This window comes from Leptidea sinapis, chromosome 42, assembly GCF_905404315.1.
Source record: "Leptidea sinapis chromosome 42, ilLepSina1.1, whole genome shotgun sequence".
Lineage (NCBI taxonomy): Eukaryota > Metazoa > Arthropoda > Insecta > Lepidoptera > Pieridae > Leptidea > Leptidea sinapis.
The window spans coordinates 6,458,304-6,480,323 of record NC_066306.1 but is presented as its reverse complement, the minus strand read 5'-3'; the positions used below and the strand labels follow the sequence as shown (position 1 = coordinate 6,480,323).

Below are 22,020 nucleotides of genomic sequence, written 5' to 3'. Positions count from 1 at the left end.
ATTCCAGCATTACGTCATTTGTTTATTCCAAAAATGAACCTAACCTAAAGAAGTATGACAGATATTAAGACAAATGAAAAAAAGAAAAAGACATACCCTTCCGTTGTGTCCTTTCAAATTAAACACATTCTGAAAGGACACCGACGAAAATACTTGAATAACTTGGCCGTTCACAGCGGCGAACATGTGCCCGTTCGTACTGAATTTGGCACACTTGCAATTTCTGATTGGAAACTCCCGCATCACTTCAAAATCATCAATCAGTACTACCATAAAACGAAGCTTATCGGAGAATCCGACTATTGCGAACAGACCTGCGAGGAACACAATTATGTAATACTTACACCTTGGTAGATTACTGTAAGGTTCAAATTAATAAAACCATTGATGCTACTCCAAATGTCTTGTATATTGCACTTGGCCACGCATTTCTTTTTTATGAAACTAAACTGATGCGCCCTGTCCGTTACAATGCAGTGCCGCTCAGGATTCTTGAAAAACCCAAAAATTCTGAGCGGCACTACAAATGCGCTCGTCACCTTCAGACATAAGATGTTAAGTCTCATTTGCCCAGTAATTTCACTAGCTACAGCGCCCTTCTTATCGAAACACAGTATTGCTTACACATTACTGCTTCACGGCAGAAATAGGCGCCGTTGTGTTACCCGTAATCTAGCCGGCAGCCTGTGCAAAGGAGCCTCCCATTGGTAATGCAGGGCGAACTTTGATTGTACGAAAATGCGATGTGTGGTGACCCCCGCGCTTTCTATGACAACTATTTTAATCGGACCATTACCTACTTTTATATATTACAAGATTTGAAAGTAATAGTTTACTTTGTGATTTTTATGCATTAAGTTGCTTATCTGACGGAAATCTATGGTTGACTAATTACAGGGTCTCTTAGCGAGCTTTTAATACATAAAGGTGCTATTTTGTTCTTGAAAAATAAAGTTAATATCTGTCCATTCTTTAATATTATACAAAATAATAAATAAATATGTAAGAACAATAACTCTACTAGACAATTATCAATTCAATAATTTAAAAATGTTTTTGTAAATATACTTTCCATTTGTTTTAATTTAAAGGAAATTAATCAGTTAACCGTAACGACTACGACAGTCCTGCAGTGCTCCAGCTCGACGCTGTGCCAGCGGCGATTGTCAATTTCATATTCACTAACTTCGCTCACGCAGCAACGAAACTTTACGGCTTTTTATGGAACTACTCAAGGTTGAATAGATCGAAAATTCTTCTATGACAATCGGTATTCGATAAGCAGAAAACGCCTAGACTTCTACGACCGCCTCGCCCACAGCCTCGATTTGACTTGTCAAAATCAAAGGCTACTATTTTGTAGGCGATCCCCTCAAAATATAAACAAACCGATAAAATTTTAGAAGCTAGGTGAATATTTGTTAGTACATTTTTGTTTACAATGACTGCTCGTGCATTATGTATTTATTAAAACGAACCACAAAATCAGACGATTTACGAAAGCCTCGTCAAGCTCGTGAATTACGAGAGAACAATTTTTCGCGATGCCGACTTTATTTCAAACTACAGGTACTACACTACTGTCTAAAGATTTGCTGAATATTCTGATTGAAGATATTTCCACATATCTACCTGGACTAGTGGATGAACTAACAGATTGAAGGTAAGATGCCCTTTAGTCTCATTTATTTTTTCCAGAAAACATGCATATTACTCCATTATTCTGCCTATTTATTTTGGCTACCTGACTGGATTGGTGGGTACTTGATAAAGATATTAGTGGTAACTATCATGTAGGCTTAGTACATATTATTATTTTAAAGACATTTGTTGAAGTACATAATAATTGTTAAGAGTGTACGATTTAGAGCATCACCTACCTGAAGGATGCAGTGACACACAGTAAACTTCTTCTTGGTAAATTTTTATCAGTTCAACATCGTCTGTCATATAGTTCCATATCCTTAAACTCTTGTCTTGCTCACCAGCTGTCATAAATATTGGTTTCCATGCACAAAGTGAGAGTGAATTTATACGACCATAGTGCATGGCAGCGCCAAGCTCTGTGAAAGCTATTTCTGGACTCTGGAACAGGAACATGGAGTATTTGAGAAATTGGAATTTGGAAACACTGCCTGGAGCCAGGATCAGGTCAAACAGCTTCGGGACCTTCCTTGACAATATATCAGTAGAGGACGCACAATGAAACGAAGTCTAAACTAGAGGTTTCACTTTTTTTTAATTTATATAAAATGCGATTTATCGTAAGTATTTGCTCCCGTAGTACTTCTCAGGCCCGGGGAAAATATTTACAAATGGATGATAGAATCTGACTGTAAGTGATATACATAAATATCCAATATTGGAATTTGCATATCAACAGCATAGGTAGACAGAGAAAGAACGAAACTTTGAACTAAATGGGAGTTATAGAATTTACCAGTGGGAGGCTCCTTTGCACAGGATGCCGGCTAGATTATGGTTACCACAACGGCGCCTATTTCTGTCGTGAAGCAGTAATGTATTAACATTATTGTGTTTCGGTCTGAAGGGCGCCGTGGCTAGTGAAATTACTGCAAAAGAGACTTAACATCATATGTCTCAAGGTGACGAGCGCAATTATAGTGCCGCTCAGAATTTTTGGGCTTTTCAAGAATCATGAGCGGCACTACATTGTAATAGGCAGGGCGTATCAATTACCATCAGCTGAACGTCCTAATCGTCTCGTCCCATATTTTCATTAAAAAAAAAACTGAATCCTTCTTTTGCGCACGGCTCGAAACACAATATCGCGTTTCTCTTTCGATCCAAAGCTATAATTGTTTTATTCACAAATATTGGTAAAAGTAGTCATTTAGAAGATATAAGATATAACAAAATACAAAAAACAAGTTTGGTTTTCTTTACAAACGTGTTTTTTTAGTTTTTTTTTCTGTTATTTATTTTTGCTTTTTTCGTCTTTTTTACAATAAAATATGTTTTTCGGCAGATTATATTTATTAAAAAATATTTTCAATTTTTTATTTTATTGATTTAAGTTATGGAACAGTTAAAATAAATAAAGCTGATAAAGTACACTTAAAATCGAAGTTTTATTTGAGGAAATCATTATACTACTTTTGCCATATAAACTATATATGTAAACCTTCCTTGAGCTTCAACGAATCTATTACAAAGGATTTCATTGAGATCGCTCGAATAGTTAAGGAGTTATTAGGGAACATACAAACATACATTCACTTTTATATATATAATATAGATTATAATCTTTATACATGGCACACTTACTGTTGTAACAGCCTACTAACATTACTAATTATTTGGTATCATAGTCAAATAGATTAACTGGTCCTTTACAAGTTATATCAGCCACACCCTCTTTGACTAGAACACACAGTATTGTGGAATAAAATATGTGTCTAAGCAGTACCGTCCCGCAAGCACCAAGCACTAGGATTAAATCCTATTACTCCACTGCTGAATATCTAAATGATCGGACAGCCTGGGACTAGATTATGATTAAATTTATAGCGATAGAAATGACTGTACAATATTGTATATTTTTATTGAAAAGAGCGCAAAAAAAGAATGCTGGTAGAGTTTCTTGCGCCGCTTCTTCTCTCTCAGAGCGCCGTTTGTTTCCGAAGCGGTAGTAGCATGTTGTAGTTATTAGAAATGACATCAAAAATAATTCTAAAGGAATCAATTTTGAGAAAATAAATGCCTTTTATGACTTTTATGCCACTTAAGTTCTACTGCTGAAAAATACATACTTGCAACATGTGTTGTCCAAATAATTTCACGGTGTATAACTGTACCCTCAATGTAGTGATTAACAATGTCTCCTGGTTGGGATCTATTGCTATATGCTGGATAGCATCAAGCGGAGACCATGTTGGATATTCTCGGGTATGCCTGGACACACAATGAATAATGAAAATTAACAAAGAAAAAGACTGGTAGTCTTACACTTCATAAAATTTTTACCTTCTTACACTAATTTATATAATTTAGATGAATTGAACGAGAAAATCATGCGATCCGCAAGGTGCATAACCTAGTTCTGCGGTTAGAGTTCTCCGGCTCTCGAGGACTTTAAGAAATCGAACTTATTCGATAACAGCATGGCTATTCTACTTAAAAACTGCAACTGCACTGCAACGCGACGTTTGTCGCTGGACCAAATGTTCTTTTAGGTACGATGCGCTACATGTAAAGCTATACCACTAATAAAACTTGTAGCTAGGTAACACTGAAAATGTTTAAAAAATGAAAAACTGCTTAATGTAGAAAGTTGTCAATACTTTTATTGTTTTTCGAAGTAATCTCCGTTCCTCTCTACTCATCGTCGGATTCGATGGAACCACTGAGAAAAGCAGTAGGCCCATTCTTCCTTAGGGATCTCTTCTATGGCATTTTCGTACGCTTTCACCGCATCTTCAGGGCTCGTAAAGCGAATAGCTCGAATTTTATTTTTAGTTCTTGGGAATAAATAAAAGTCGCAGGGCGCCAGGTCAGGACTGTATGGCGGATGACTCATTATCTCGACACCTGCAATAGTCAAATATTCAACAGTCCGTTTTGCGGAGTACGCTGAAGCATTTTCGTGGTGATGGAGGATCCTGCTTCGAGGGCGCTGCTGTTGAATTTTTCCAAGACAACTGGTAAACAGCGATTGACATACCAGTCTGCAGTAACTGTCCTTCCATCTTCTAGCACAACTGTCGCGAAATGACCTTTCCGACCAAAGAATGAGGCAATCATCTTTTGTCCTTGACTTCTTACTTTCTTTACGTTAGTTGGCCGATCCTTGAAAGGAAACACCCACTGAGCTGATTGTTTTTGGTTTCCGGTTCGCAGCAACATATCCAGCTTTCATCACCTATGACGATGTCAAATATAGCATTTGAGTCACCAACGCAACGTTGAACTTATCTAACATTTGGCGACACCAGTCCATGCGAAGGTGTTTCTGGTCGTCGGTTAAAGTATGGGGAATCCATCTGGTACAAAGCTTCCTGACGCCTAAATGTTCATGTAATATTTTTGAACTTGACTCATACCAATGCCTAGGCTTGCCCGTATCTGCTGATAGGTCACTCTCTTATCTTCCTCTATCATGCGTCGCACAGCACTGATGTTATCTTCAGTAGTCGCTGTTAAAGGACGTCCCTCACGCGGATCATCATTGAGATTGCTACGTTCACGCTTAAACTCGTTAAACCAATTGTAAATAGTGGCACGAGATGGGGCTTAATTAAGAAATGCTAATGGTAGCCTATCATAGCTTCGTTGTTGAGTAAGCCCACAACAAAAGTCATAATAAATCATTGAACGAAAATTTTCTCGCATTAGGTTCATTTTCACATGTAACAAGAGCTTTAGATTTGCCACCAATTCACAAATACAAATGACAAATGAATGCAATATACTACAAGATTACCAAATTTACCAAGAATTAGATTACCAAGGAGTTCTAAGATTGAAATTCAAAAAAAGTGTTCATTAGCAATGTTTCTAACTGGCCAGTTCTAAACATTTTCAGTGTTACCCTCGCACATTAAGCTCCTATATATGAAACGTACTTGTAAGAGTTTTTAGAAATACGAAAGAGGTTCCTTTTCCTCCAGTGATGCGGCGTTTCCTTTTCGAACATGTGCACGTAGCCCTCGCCGCAGGCGTAGGCAAACCCTAAAAATATACCACTTTTAGAGCAAGCTCTTAGTGAAAAATTCACCACATAAAATTCACACACAAGCTATGGTGGATAAAATTACTAGTAATTTTTGTAATTTCTGCCCAAAAATAAAATGTACAACAAAAACATGTCTCGCGCATCTAAATTGCGCCTAACGGGAGGAACCTGTCTACGAATATAATAATATCGTTGAATTTTGCGGAAAAATTGGCGCCAGGCGAATAAAACTCCTTGAGTGCTAGGCCCATTGGTCTAAAAATTCTTAGGGACTACGCGCACTTATTCAGCACTTTTCAGCTTTTGTCCATAGAAAACAACAATTTTGTATGGAGACGTATACGCGTCGATTCAGCTTTCCGCGTCCATTCTGCTTTCGCGGCAAACCAGCATTAAATGAGGATAAATGTGTTTTTATTATGCGAATAATAGAGAGCGTTCGGCGCTGTTCCGCCGCGTACACCGCTGTTCGCCGTCGAATGCGGAGGAACAGCTCTTTAGGACAAGTTGCGACCTGTATTGTTCCTGCACTGATTTGACGTAATCATTATGCACGCAAAGATTAAAGAGTGCAGACGTGATTTAAAGTTTCGTTCGGGGCTGATAGAAGCAGAGCTGTATAAGTGAGACCAAAATCGTTCAGCGAAACGCGAATGGAGCTGAATAAGTGCGCGTAGTCCCTTATTCAGCGTTATTGTATTTTAGTTGTAACTCCATAACATCTTCAGTTAAGCGACAAACTTGTTCCGGCCATATGTCGCGAATTTCTATATGGATTCGAGAGAAATCTGTGATGCTGACACGGCACTGTACTAAAGTTATTTTTGTGCAAAACCTGTTGGAAATAAAGAGTTTTCTATGGCATGTCAGATAGAATACTTTGAACAGAAATTATTTCATCGGGAATTCTTTTGCGCAGTAGACGAGCAGTTACGAATATGAGATGATCCTAAATTGGAACCAGCATATGACTGATGGTGTTTATAAACTATTTTTAATAATGCAATTGCGCTTCATACTAATATGGATAGAATCTCGGATTGATATCTCGCCTCAAATAATATTGTATAAATATTGTAATACTGTCTGTATTATTTGTAAAGGGTAGATACACAGATTTGGTCTGAAATGGAACCTCTTTTATCCCAGTGCACAATACTGCCACATCATAATACACTTCCTGTTCCCGAAATAAGAATTATGACGACAGTATTTTACTTCACTAGATACACTGTGTGCTTATAATACTGTCATACCTTTAGAAAAATTAACGAAACATGTAACAGGATAGTTTTGAGTGGACACATGTTCAGAGGAGGCTTCCTGTTTTGCACTTGATACACTCGCCTTATCACCTTCATCTGCCCTAAAATATCAAAAGATGTTACATAAGTGTTACACAATTTTAATCTACTTACTGTAACTTAAGTGTACACGACGGAAGGGTGCAAAAGTCTTGAAACGTCGTCGACGTCGAAGAAAAAAAAATAATCTAAACAGTAATTTTACAATCTATCAATATCAAAGTTTTTTTTAAACCTAAAAAGCTAGTAAACAGGAAAATCTGGTTACATAATTAAAATTAAAGTATCAGTTTGTTATAATAATTTACCAGTGGCTACTTTGCAAAGGATGTCGGCTAGATTATGGGTACCACAACGGCGCCTATTTCTGCCGTGAAGCAGTAATGTGTAAGCATTACTGTGATTCGGTCTGAATGGCTTCGTAGCTAGTGAAATTACTCGGCAAATGAGACTTGATAACTTAAGTCTCAAGGTGACGAACGCAACTGTAGCGCCGCTCAGAATTTTTGGGTCTTTCAAAAATCCTGAGCGGTACTGCATTTTAAAGGGCAGGGCGTATCAATTACCATCTTGCTGGTCTCGTCCCTTACTGTCATAAAAAAAACTATCATAGTAAAGGATCCGAATAGGACCTTCAACGAAACCACGAAAGCGGGGTGGGGGCTAAATTGAAATATTTAAAAGCTCATTTACTGGGCCAGGTGTCGTGTGACATGTTGTTAACAGATTAAATTATCTCAGTATTATGCTCACAAAATGATTATTTAATTTAAGAGTATGTAGGTTCATACTTCTATAATCTCCAAACTCTACTGAAAATAAAAATTAATTAAAACATATAAGGAGTGAGTTTATATGCATCAATTTGCACAGATTATATTATACCTACCTATAATGTAAAATGACGGAAGCTGTAAACGTCTAGAGATCTTTTTTTTTATTTGAATTTTGTAGAGCAGCTGCAACTCAAATACCTGTCACCAAAGATTTACATTTAGCAGCGGATGCAGATCAATTCGTAGGTATCAGCTAGATCCATTTGTCCACGTCCAACGCAGAGCAGCTCGAATAGTTGGGGACCCAGTGCTCTGTGAACGGCTGGATCACTTGGCGTTGCATAGAGACGTTGCTTAATTGCGTGCCTTCTACCGCATTTATCACGGGGAGTGTTCCGAAGAGCTGTTTCATCGGATTCCTGCCACTGAATTTTACCTTCGCGCAACACGCCACAAATTTGTATATCATACCCACCATCTGGATGTGTGGTGGTCCTCCACAGTGCGGTTTCAAGGAGCTTTCTCCCACTTAATACAAAGCTGTGGAATGATCTTCCTTGTGCGGTGTTTCCGGGACGATACCACATGGTCACCTTCAAAAAAGCGCAAACACCTTCCTTAATCGCCCGCAACGCACCTGTGACACATTCACGGTGATCAGCGGCAGCGGTGATCACTTAACCAGGAGACCCGTTTGTCTTCCTTTGGCATAAAAAAGGCAGGTACTTCTAAATTAAACGTACGTACCAACTCGTTATTCTTTGGTGATGCAAATTAGAGTCGGTGCCGTAGATTACTTACTGTCAGTAGACCACTCGCTTACAATTGCCTTCCTTAACAGAAAAATATTAAAAAAAAAATCCCAACCTCCTTACTTATCTCTCACGTAGAAACCTCAAGAAAAAACTTTAACGATTCAAAAACTAAGCCAAATATGGGCACTTAAAACTAAATGTAGCCTTAATAAATGTTCAACTAAATTCACTTACTCAACATCGACCTTTTTCAGCGACATTTCGACAACTTCAGCAGCCCTGAAGACACAGTTGTGCCTCAACTCTCCATTTTCCACGAGCATTATGAGTCCGTTATCTGTCCCGAACAAGATGCGGTCTGGTGTTAGCCACATACTTGTCGTTATGTTGATCTGATTGTAAAACATTTGGTTAATTCCATGATTGATGATGCTAATGACAGCTAATGAGATCTGTCCCAAAAGATGTCACTTTGTGATGGGCACAACCGCTCTATCAAGAACACTCTTGGACGAAGAAGAAGAAGGATTCCATGATTAGAACAAAGATAAACCGCCAAGATATCTTATTCACTTAGTAAACACAAAACTTCGAAAATTATAAGTAAATCTGATGCAATTAGTAAGTTTTGAAGGAATTAGTGTAACAGAATCAGTAACACGGATAAGGGGTAAATAAATTCGTAAATTTTTGTAATTATTAAACAAGTGTTTGTTATTCTTGAATTCACAACTTTTTTCATCCATACAATTATATGATCCTTACATATAATTCAGTCGATTGGAATTGTAATAAAAAATTAAATTAATACTTATTTATTATTGGGGACAACTGACGCTTAATTAAAAACTTTAATAACAACATTTTTGTGCTAATTTTTTTTCACAGAAACCAAAATGGTTCCTACAAATAGTATAAGTAGCCAAAGAGATCTTATTAGGTTCTACGTATTATATGAATATTTTTTTATTAGTTTATACATATTATGTTAAGTGGCAGTGGGCATGGCTCATAGCTCGAAGGACAGATGTCCGGTGGGGCAGTAATGTCTTCGAATGGCGACCACATACCCCCACAAGATGCACCGACGATCTGTTTAAAATCGCCGGAATACGTTGAATGAGGGCAGTGCAAACCGATCGTCATAGATATCTTTGGGGGAGGCCTTTGTCCAGCAGTGGAGGTCTTCCGGCTGATGATGACATATGCGAAAAGGTTTTTCCCTCCAACTATTAACGAGTATTTTTTTTCTCTATGGTATGTTAATACGCATGGTGGGCATGTGCTAAGTGTAAAGAGAATAATTGAGCATACCAGTGGTAGTCTCCTTTGTACAGTATGCCGGCTAGATTATGGGTACAACAACGGCGCCTATTTCTTCCGTAAAGCAGTAATGTGTAAGCATTACTGTGTTTCGGTCTGAATGCCACCGTAGCTAGTGAAATTACTGGGCAAATGAGACTTAACATCTTATGTCTTAAGGTGACAAGCGCGCTTGTAGTGCCGCTCAGAATGTTTGGGGTTTTTCAAGAATCCTGAGCGGCACTGCATTGTAATAGGCAGGGCATATCAATTACCATCAGCTGTACGTCCTGCTCGTCTTGTCCCATATTTTCATTAGTAAAAAAATTAAAAAAATACTCTGAGCATTATAGATGATAAAGTAAATGCAAAAGAGTACAATACTCAAAGTGCGGTTGGCAACCATAGTTAACAGCGCACAATCATGTGAATAATGATCGCTTACATTGCATAATAGGTTAGTCGATACATCAAAGCGTCAAGTACAATAAATGCAGTCATTTACGAAGCTAATTAATACTACAGCTCAAACAATATTAGCACTCGAATCATAGAACTGCCAGTAAAATGCTACATTAGTATATAAAGGCAAATTGTTCAGGGTGTATCTATACTTGCATTACTAATCGCTTATTATGGTGTGTACTAAATAGTACTTACATTCTCAGCTTTGCACCATCCCCACTGCCGCCAGACAGTTTCTGATACATTCATAATACGGAACGTGTATGGGCCAGTTATGACCACCAGAGTTGCATCAGAAGGGTTACATTGTACCTGTAGTCATAATCAAATCAGTACGTTTGCTACTAATTTTTTTTTTTCATATGAGAGGGGGCAAACATGCAAGAGGCTCACGAGATGGGGAGAGGTGAGGCAGCCGCCCATGGACATCCCCGCAACAACAGGTGTGTCAAGAAATGCGTTGCCGGCCTTTAAGGTGGGAGTATGCTTTTTTCTTGAAGGTGCCATATCGTATCTGTTCGGGAAGACCGCCGCCGGTAGTTGATTCCACAAAGTGGCTGTGCGAGGGAAGAAATTTCGAACAAAACGCGCTGTTGTGGAATGCCAGACGTCTACGTGATGCGGATGTTACTTTGCACGTAATGTCTGGTGGTGGAATTCGGCCGCTGGAATCAACCCGAACAGCTCCTCTGAGCACTCGCCGTGATAAATGAGGTAGAAGATGCAGAGAAAACCCACATCTCTATGCAATGCTAAAGAATAAAGCCGATCGAAGATGAATTGATCGTCGATGATTCGAGTCGCTCTTCGTTGAATGCGGTCAAATGGAAGAAGCTGGTACTGGGGAGCACCTTCCCAGAGGTGAGAACAATGGTAACTCCATGTGAGGCCGAATTTGCGCCTTATAAATTATGCCAATACAGGCTGTGGCAGTAAGAGGAGTGATCTCGAATCGAGGGGATACGACAAAGGGAGACTTTTTAGTGGTGAACGCACAAACTTGTGTCTTCTTGGGGTTGAATTGGACTAAATTTTTTCGGCCCCATTCCGAGACTTTGCAAAGCATAGTCTCGATTTCAGATACAAGTTTGTTCCGGTTCTCGTCGACGCTATCCCAGGACATGTTGACACGAGCTACATACTAATGTATGTAGCTCGGCATAGTCAAGATAATATGGCGAACGCCACACGTAACAAAAGGTCTTTGAACTGTCCTACACCACTCTAGATCCTTGCAATCAATTCTGTCACCCCCTCAAGAATCAGTTATATATTTATGGCAGTTTTGTAAATATCTTCGTGAACATCAAGAACGACCAATGGGAATGACAAATCCGATGAGAAATACGTAACCATACTTTCGGTTAATTTTATTACAAAACCGTCAAAAATCTATCCCTATCCTGTATAGATATAGTATATCCTATACCTTTTCCTGAAAAGAGATTTAAGATAATATTTACGAAAGGATGGAATGTAGATTTTGACATTTAATACGTGATTTAAAATTCATAGTTTGAATAAAGAAGGTTGAATTTAAAAATAGCTTCACCTGAAACCTATTACTATTACATAAACTTATAATGCCTACTACTCGGCTAAGTCGAGTTAGTTAGTCTTTTGTGGGGCGATGTATATGCTTTTACAACAAGATCCCAGAAAATGTTCAACACAAAAGTTACGTTATTCAAAAGAATTGTTATAAAACGTTTGTGTGGTAAAGGTTACCGTAACATAAATGACTTTCGTAATGATACCACAGATTGGGAATGGAGTGACCGCCCTCAGTCTATTAAATAATACGTTTAATTGTACAATATTACTTTGTAAACATATTTTTTCGATGAAAAAAAAGCCCGCTGAGTTTGTTGCGCCCATTCTTGTCAGGTCTGAGGCATTCATTTTGGAATGGGTGGTAGTTTTTGACTTTCAATAAGTGATGTTACATCCTATTTTGAATAAAAATATAAGAATTTGAATTTGAATTACATAATACCAAGATATAAAAAAATATATTTAGATATGGGGCTGAGACATGGACACTAAAGAAGGCCGACAGAGATCGGATGAATGCCTTGGAGGATGTGGTGCTAGAGAAAGATTTTTCAAATCCCTTGGACAGAATTCCGCACCATCCTTCACATTCTAGGTGTAAAAAACAGACTCGAACAACTGATGGTTACTGGGAAGGTAGACGGACGACGCCCCATAGTCCGCAGCCCTATATGATGGTCTGACCAAATCCGCACATCTCTGGATACCGGACTTCATGACGGACTGCACGTAGCCAAAGAACACAGGTGGCGAACTATTGTCAAAAAGTTGAATCCTCATAGAAATCACAACCCTCAGCAATGAGGAATACGATGCGAGGGGGAGAAGGAAATAAAAACATTAATAATAATAAATCGTCAAGCCTTGTGTTAAAATTATAAATTAAATTTTTGTATATGAAAATAGAACACTAACACACTCAACCGTTCCTTGTCCGCTAGGGTTTTGTGCTTTGGCATGACTCTCCACTTTGCCTTTGTCCCAGTTGTAATAATACAACCACCAGTCAGGTTCGCCCGTGATCGCCACCAGGTATTTCGAGTCGAAGGAAAACTGGACGCAGGCGAACTCCCGCGCGGTAGAGTTTTCGAAAGGCACAGTTAGAATCTTACGACGTTTGTATGTAGTGAGGTCATATATTGTTATGATTGGCTTTTGGCCCTCTTCGGCGATCTCGTTCAGTGCCAGCCAACGCCTGGAAAATATGTATGATATTGAACATTTGAATGTAATTGTAATGTATATCAGGGCAGCACACATAGCCCGGATCATCTAGTGTTTTTTTTTTATGAAAATAAGGGACGAGACGGCAGGACGTTGAGCGGATGGTAATTAATACGCCTTACCCATTTCAATGCAGTGCCGCTCAGGATTCTTGAAAAACCCAATAATTCTGAGCGGCACTACAATTGAAACAAGATGTTAAGACACAAGATGTTTACACATTACTTGCTTCACGGCAAGGCGCCGTTGTGGTACCCATAATCTAGCCGGCTTCCTGTGCAAAGGAGCATCCTACTGTTGAAATAAGAATTAAATAAGAATCTACGAGTACATCATATATGTCGATACCTTAGTTCCAACGAATAATATAACCCACTAATGCCAAAGATAAACAAGTAGATAAGTGAATACACTTTAGTTGTTACTTCCATTATTTCTTCTCAAGTCTAGGATATTTTCATTTCATACAAGTAACAACTCGAGTTGATTTTTGAATTTTGTTTGAGAACCATTTTCTGAATTGTTACTCTTTGCAACTGAAGTGTCGTTGTATTCATCGTAGGAGGCAAAGATTACGAAGGTACATTTACCACGGTCTTGACAAGGAAATCTATCAAGGTATCTTCGGCTTCACTCTTTTCAGGCTTTCATTCCTTTCCAATCTTTCATATTTTTCTTATTATTAGTGGGGCCTTGTAATTGAAGTGAAAGTCAGCTACCCAACCCAAAATCGTATCAGTTTGAGAACACAACAGCCGACAGATATTATTCCAAAGTCGCCGAGCGAGGCGTCTCACAAAATATTAGTCTAACTGTTTATGAAAGTACCCATGTCGTGTGGTCCCGGAAACACCGCACAAGGAAGCTCATTCCACAGCTGTGCGAAGGTGGAATTCGACGGCATCAGATGAAACAGCTCTTCGGAACACTCCCCGTTATAAATGCGGTAGAAGACATACAATAAAACGACGTCTCTACGCAATGCCTAGTGATTTAGCCGTTCACAAAGCAGACGACGACGACGAAGTTCTGCTTTGCACGCGGTCAAATGGATCGAGCTGATACTGGGGTGTGCCAGACTAGAGAAGACAGCAATACTCCATGTGTGGCCAAACCTGCGCTTTGTAGAGCGCTAGAATGTGGGCCGGCTTGAAGTATTGTCGTGCTGTATTTTTGAAATTTGGTTTTGCCTTCCAGGTGACCTTATTCTTGTATACTTATAAATTCACTCTTAAAATTTGTGCAATCAATCAACTTTCAACCATTCTCTTTTTCTATTTCATCTCTGTACATGAACAAATATTGAATGTCAAACAATGCATTTTCATTCACCTGACGTACTCAAAATAGGTAATATGGTAAGATCCCAATTAACTTCTTTGCGAGAAAAGTTCTTAGAAATAACTAAAATGTTTCGCCTTACGCTTTTTTGTCTGCAAAGCTTCACCAATCAATATAAGCTCAATGATATTTGCCTGTTTTTCTATCTTTAAATAAATTTTTATACGAGACAGCGTGCATGTTGACCCTGAAGTCTATTTTTAATATTTGTTTAAAATATTTTATTAATTTGCACCGTTTCTTAGATTACCAACCTTCTATAATAGGTATCAATTTTTTTTACACAATAGGTACACACAAGTGCTTGCATCAGATTCAGAGATTCCTTTAACCAATAAAATATCCAATAAGCAGATAGTAGAATAGACTCAACCTTATTCACACGGACAACTGGCGTGAATTAGTTGCTCTTATGTTATTTATATGTTTCGCATTCGTTGGTGTCAAGTACTGGCGCCCTTGCTCCAAACACTTCTAACGCAATATACAAATAGCTTTACTGGATTGGAAAAATCCCCTCCCCTTGGCTTTTTTGGGTAACAAACAACAGAAATGGCCCACAAGATGTTAGGCATTGGCGGCATCATTCACTGTCTATATTTTCTGATTCGTAGCGCAATACAAAAAGACCGTGAGGGTAGCTTATATAAAAAGCAGATATAATCAAACTGAGTAATGTCTTCGCCTGTATTTAAATTTGAACCCATATCCTTCAACAGATATAAAGTGTGGTGGCACGGGCAGTACTATTCCATGCGAGCACTGCACATAGAGTTACATGCGTACCATATGCGTGTGAATACGTAATAATTTAATAAATGACCAAGTGTGTCTCTCTTTTGTACCGTATAGAAGACAGTACCAACACATTTGATCGCGCATTTCCCATAGACACCTGCTGGAATACGGACTTTGTTCTACAAAATCTCGTTCCAGCTGCCTTGAATTTCCGTTGAGGGTCCTATACTATGTGATCCCTCTGTTGCGGTACACACAAAAAAGTCTCATATTCCATTAAGGGGTAATATTTAGGAAATGTAAGTACCTATTTGGAGCTAAAACTATCGACTTGATTGGCTTATGTTTATCCTGGAGTCTTATGAACTTCTGTTTCTTCTGAAGATGATTGTGGATCACAATCACACCACCAGCCGGATACAAAACTTCTGATTCGGACAAATAGTGAGCATTGTACCTGAAACATTTTTCTATTATTTAATATTACATTTAATGTAATTCCTTCAATTTCTACAATAATTAATTAGCCATGAAAGGGAAATAAATATATTTTGTCTTGTCTGTCTTTGAAATGTGGTGCTGGAGAAAAATGCTGCAGATTCCATGGACCGCCTTTCGCACCAACGTAGACACGTAAGAATAAGAGCACTTAACGTCAAAACTAGACTTTCCACAATATGCCTTCGTAGGATGCTGGAATTCTTTGGACATATTGCTCGTAAAGAGGGTCATAATCTGGAACAGCTAATGCTGACAGGCAAGGTAGATGGCAGGTGTCTCAGAGGACGCAGTCCCACGAGATGGTCGGACCAAATACGATCTGCTCTAAACATCAACTTCCATGATGCCCTTCATAAGGCTAAGGATCGCAGCAGATGGAGGGGAGGCGTACGGGAGAAACTGATGCAGCGCGGGAGTCACGACCCTCGGACGCAGGAAAACGACGGGGGGAGGAGGTCTCCGATCTAAATACAAGCCGTAATGCCTTGCGCTTTTATATTATGACATTAACCAGCTAGAGCTTTATTATAATCGTCTATTTTTTATGACAATAAGGGACGAAACGAGCAGGACGTTCAGCTGACGGTAGTTGATACGCCCTGCCCATTACAATGCAGCACCGCACAGTATTCTTGAAAAACCCAAAAATTTTGAGCGGCACTACAATTATTGCGCTCGTCATCTTGAGACATAAGGTATTAGTCTCATATGCCCAGTAATTTTACAAGCTCCGGCGCCCTGCAGACCGAAATACAATAATGTTTACTCACTACTGTTTCACGGCAGAAATGGGCGACTAAACTTAGTAATCATCGCTAGTTTGGTTTAATTTAATTTAATAAGATATTTATGACTCATTTGCCCAGTAATTTCACTAAAATCTACTATATACACTACCTATTTTCTCTTAAAACATTTGAAAATGATTAGATGTTATTATCTTACTGTATATCCGAACGTAATCCATAAAATACTCTTGCAGTTATATTCGGAGGTGTATTAATAGCCATGTTTACTTTGATCTCACAAAAGTATTACAAATTATGAGTAAACATCTTTAAAACTTGAAGATCTTTAAAATTAAAGAGCTGATTCTCGTTGCAGTAAAATCACAATATAAAGTTGAAATATTTACGGGTTGCCATAGTAATGAGTAGTCAATGATCTTCAAATTAGGTCAGTCGAGTTTACCAAGAAGGCAGAATGTGACTAATAATAGACATAGACCGTAATGAAACTGGAACATAAATTGATTTAAATACCTTCGAGATGTAGTAATATAACAGATGGACCTATAATCTTCTCTAATATATAAAATTCTCGTGTCATGGCGTGTCTCCGAAACGGCTTGACCGATTCTCATGAAATTTTGAGTGCATATTGGGTAGGTCTGAGAATCGGACAACATCTATTTTTCATCCCCCTAAATGTTAAGGGTGGTACACACAATTTTATTTTTTTATTTTTTTTACATTTTTTTTTTAAATTGTTTGATTATGAGTCAGCATTAAAAAATACATACAACTTCAAATTTTCACCCATCTACGATCAACATTTGCTGAGTCAGCTAGTATCAATATATATATTATCAATTATAAATAAGCCGAGAACGCTCTTGTGATTCCTCTGGTGTTGCAAGAGAATATGGGCGGCGGTGATCACTTAACACCAGGTGACCCGTACGCTCGTTGTCCTCCTATTCCATAAAAAAAATAAGCATTTCGGATTCGAAATTCGACCGGTCAGGCGGCCGTAAGTGGTAGAGGCTCTAATCCACACGCAATAAAATATTGTTTTGTCACTTGTGAGGTTCGCGTGATATAAGTACCTTTAGAACAGTACGTACTTTGGGATTAGCCGTGTAATGCCCCACTACCACACGCGTGGACCGCTGTCTTACTTTTGTGTTTTAATTAATACTGCTGGTAGTAGTTTGTTGATATGGAAATATATATCCTGTTATATTTTTAACAATTTGTTAATACATAGTTTTTTTGTTTCGAAAATAAGGGACGAGACGAGCAGGAGGTTCAGCTGATGGTAATTGATACGCCCTACCAATTACAATTCAGTGCCACTCAGGATTTTGGAAAACTTGAGACTTAAGATATTAAGTCTCATTTGCATAGTAATTTCACTAGCTACAGCGCCCTTCAGACCGAAACAATAATGCTTACAGATTACTGCTTCACGGTAGAATTAGGCGCCGTTGTAGTACCCATAATCTAGCCGAGATCCTGTGCAAAGGAGCCTCCCACTGGGAAAGTGTTAATAGTAATAATAAGTGGAATTGGTTTTATTCTAATCTCAATTACAAAACAGACATCTCGTTCTCGTGTCATTATATTTTTATTTTGTTAATTTTATTATGTAGTTATACGGGTGTCATGTGTCATTAATAAATACATACTTTACTTTATTTTAATTATTAATAGAGAGCAATAACCTTCATTAGAAAATATGTAAATAGGTACAACACTATGTCTGCGTGTAATGTTGCACCATGAGTAACTAATTTTAATAGTCTTCTTCTTCATCGTGACACTCTTGGCAGAGCAGTCGTGGTCATCACGAAGTGACATGTTTAGGGGCAGATGTGATTCGCCCCACGAACATTCGCCACTTTTCCCCGCTGGCCAACATCCTGGTACACTCATTCAATGGACCGGCCACAGCAGACTACATTTGGTCGGTCCATCGCATGGGCGACCTTCCTCGTCCTCTGGTATCCTATACTTTGTCCAGCACAAGGCGCTCAATGCAGTCACTCTCGCGCCGGAGACGTGTCCGAAGATTTTAAGAATGGTACCTACTCTGTACTAACACCGGAAGGCGTTGTTTTATGGCAAGCTCTTGGAGATTGGAGACTTTTATAGTAGGTAATAGAACAAACACAGTTTTCGTACAAACTAAACAGTTTACTTCCGGACATCAGCTTTCATGAACAATAATAATAAATTTAAAACAATGTTGATACAATATTTATCAAGTATCATAGTTAATAGATGTCGTACAAATGCAGGTTTCCGCGCTCTAATTAATAGACTTATGAATTCATTCAATAAAAACTTTGTATCTGTTGATATTGATATAGATTTTAATATAATTAATTTAGCACAATTTAAAAATGTAATAAGCAAGAGAATTACTGCAATACATGATCTAAAATGAAGCTCATAAATTCTGTAACATGTTCTTTTTCAGTAATATTTAGTTAATTAAACTGTACTTGTCACATTAGAAACTTTAAGTCTTAGTGAGAAATTTCTAAGGAACAATCGTTTTAGTATTATATCTTATAAGCCACTTATTTGTACCTAGATTTTAGATAATTGTTCTGTTTTTTTCTCCAAATAAATAAAATAAAAATGAAAAAGTAAAAACATTGAAAACGGTATTATATTATATTTGAAGTGAAAACTTCTATAGTTGCCTTGGACACTTTTTGGTAGGGAAAAATCTTATGGATTCGCGTCGCGATAAATGAATAAGTAAAAAAATTAAAATAAATATATTATGTAGACACTTTCTGGATGGGTGAAATATCGTGAGTTCGCGCGAAAATTAAAATATTAAATCAATTAAAAATTCTAGTTCTAACTTAAATATTTATCTTAGAAAGATGTAAATCTATTAAAAACATTCTGATTTATATTTAACAAAAGAAATATTAGAAATTTAAATAAATTTAAACTGCCTTATACAATCATGTCACTAGTCACGAATTTTTAACTATAATATTGTGATAAATTAATAAAATATATATAATATTATAGAAATAAACAGAAGTAGGTACTTGTAATATCTGTGAAACTTACATCTTAATACTATTTTGCTTATTATAGAAAATTTTGCCGTGCCCTTGTCTACCTTTATAATTACTGTCCCACCATTTTGTATTTATCCTAGCAATAAAAATATTATGAATTTTGAATTTGATCATAATAAAATGATAACCAAAACAAAGAAATTGTGTATTCAAGGTTTATAGGCCGTTTTCTTATGTATGTGTATTATACACATTAACATTTACCCATGGGTCAGGCTCCGTCGGCTTTGGTATAGATTATGTGCGACTCTAATGTGGGCTCAGCTAAGGTTTGGCTCTACTAGAGCTCTGGTTCTCATAAAGGAGACCACTCACATTTCAAACTAACTTGGGCCCAAAATCAAATATGCCTGATCTCATCTAAATCTGATAATTTGACTTTAGAATTTAGATTTTGGTCCAAACTGATTAGTTACATTTTTAACAGCTGAAGCATTCGGATGGGAAAATTTTCCGGTAGATGAGGCGTAGGTTGCAGAAGAAAGTCTCGGTTGTGCAACATCCGATAGTGGACAGGAATCACGAGTGAGGCAGAACTATTTCGCCACGATACCTTCGCTAGTCGGAGAGGCACGCGAAGAAGAAGATCGTAAAAGGTGCTGCACAGAATACTTGAAAATTGTGAGCGGCTTGAGTGCGCAAAAAAGCACTTCGGTTGTAGCTAGCATTCTAAACTACTAAAACTTTGGAAACGCTTTTCTCAGGCGGATCACATTGGTTTATATAATAATTATTGACAAGGAAAACATAATGTTTAGTTAAATGCGCATCATCTATCAGAATGGCAGTCACTTAAGTGCGCTGTATGATTGGTGCTCAATGTCATCTGGAGCAGAACATCCTCATCGCGATGTCTGAGGTAAGTGGCCGGTTCCTTTCGCGCGCACGTTCCTTTAATTTCATAATAATGCTTCTAGACGCTTGCGTTCTTAAAAATAAACTTGGTATAAAGTTATATCTGAGTGGGAGGCTCCTTTGCACAGAAATCCGGCTAGATTATGGCGCCTATTTCTGTCGTGAAACAGTAATGTGTAAACATTACTGTGTTTCAGATTTAACATTAAGATGTTAGGACATAAGTGTCTCAAGGTGACGAGCGTAATTGTAGTGCCGCTCAGATTTTTTTGGCTTTTCAAGAATCCTGAGCGGCACTGCATTGTAATGGGTAGGGCATATCAATTACCATCAGCTGAACTTGCTGCTCGTCTCGTCCCTTATTTACATAAAAAAAACCGAGAATATGCATAATGTTAACTATTGACCTGACATCACTATCAATACAATGATAATTCTGAAGCCATGAATGTCAAGCAGCCTTGCAAATAAACGCGGGAAACGTTATACGACCGAATAAACCAATCATAAACAAAATGTCTTTTTGTGAACATTTTGCCGTTTAGGTTCTTGGTGTGCTTCGGACTCTTAATTCTTCTTAGGGTTCCTTACCCGAAGATCCAATTACTAAAACTATGGTGTCTGCCCGTCCGCGTTTCAGCGTGCATACCTTTATATATTTAAATAAATCAGTCCTACATACTATTAGTAAAATTGCAATGTTTTTGTTCTAATTATATTACTTTCCTCGTAGAGAGTAGGTACATACAGTAAAAACCACTATATTAGTACTATACCTACTCGGGATAAAATTTGATATCCATATTCGGGTGCATTGTGTGGAGCGTGTAACGTAGGTCCTACAGAATCAAGAAAAATAAGAAATAAACATTTTAATCTTTGTTTCTCAATATATTCTTGATAATGTTGTGTATGTTCATAGGCACTTTAGCGAATTTGCTATTAACTGTATTAAAACTAGGAACAAGCATAAACTTGTTATACCTACTACTCGGTTAAGTCCAGTTAGTAAGTCTTTAGATGGGCAATATATTATATGCTTTTACTTTTTTCCCAGAAAATGTAGAGAACAAAATATGTGTTACGAAAGTTGGGTTACTTACTTTTTAAATATTTTCTTAAGTATCCAAATGTTTTGAGTTTTCTTGAGTGATTTTCATTATTGAGATGAGAGATGTTGACTCGCCAAACTCTGGCACGAGACTAGACTCGAACTGAGTCTCGTGCCAGAGTTTGGCGAGTCAACATCTCCTGAGGATGCCTCGTGTAGAGGCCAAACGCATGTTGAATTGTTTGAAGACGAATATTGGCGGAATTAACACTCAAGAAAACTCAAAACATTTTGATTTCCGCAAAATAACGCTTACTTCAATATTTTTTTTTTGTTTTCTTTATGATACGAAACATTGGTGAAGCAGCGACCGCCCTCAGGATATTTAAAAATAAATTTTATTGTTGAGATTTTATTTAAAAAAGGAGAAGCCCGCTGAGTTTCTTCAGCATTCTTCACAGGTCTGGTAAATTTTCGAGTGGGTTGTAGTTTTTGACGCTCAAGTGATTTTCTTAAATCTTATTTTAACTAAAAATATTTGAATTGTGATCCTCGCTTTCGTCTCGTGCCTACAGACTGCACCCTCGTAGGAATACTTCGTTTAGTGAATAATGTACTATAAATTCACAG

At 37.8% G+C, this 22,020-nt stretch overlaps 1 protein-coding gene across 2 annotated transcripts in view; it reads right to left on the bottom strand.

The window, feature by feature from the left end:
* LOC126976743 (cilia- and flagella-associated protein 57) overlaps nt 1–16,747 on the bottom strand; it is a 31,552-nt gene extending 14,805 nt beyond the window's left edge. For both annotated transcript variants that reach the window (XM_050825302.1, XM_050825301.1), the window contains exons 1-10: nt 16,601–16,747; nt 15,462–15,611; nt 12,767–13,046; nt 10,493–10,609; nt 8,765–8,922; nt 6,952–7,061; nt 5,586–5,691; nt 3,774–3,915; nt 1,881–2,085; nt 97–314 (exon numbers count right to left, since the gene is read on the bottom strand). In XM_050825302.1, the coding sequence (XP_050681259.1) occupies nt 97–314; nt 1,881–2,085; nt 3,774–3,915; nt 5,586–5,691; nt 6,952–7,061; nt 8,765–8,922; nt 10,493–10,609; nt 12,767–13,046; nt 15,462–15,611; nt 16,601–16,665 (1,551 nt within the window). In that variant the 5' untranslated portion in view covers nt 16,666–16,747. The remainder of the gene's footprint in view (nt 1–96; nt 315–1,880; nt 2,086–3,773; nt 3,916–5,585; nt 5,692–6,951; nt 7,062–8,764; nt 8,923–10,492; nt 10,610–12,766; nt 13,047–15,461; nt 15,612–16,600) is intronic.
* Nucleotides 16,748–22,020: the final 5,273 nt, after the last annotated feature.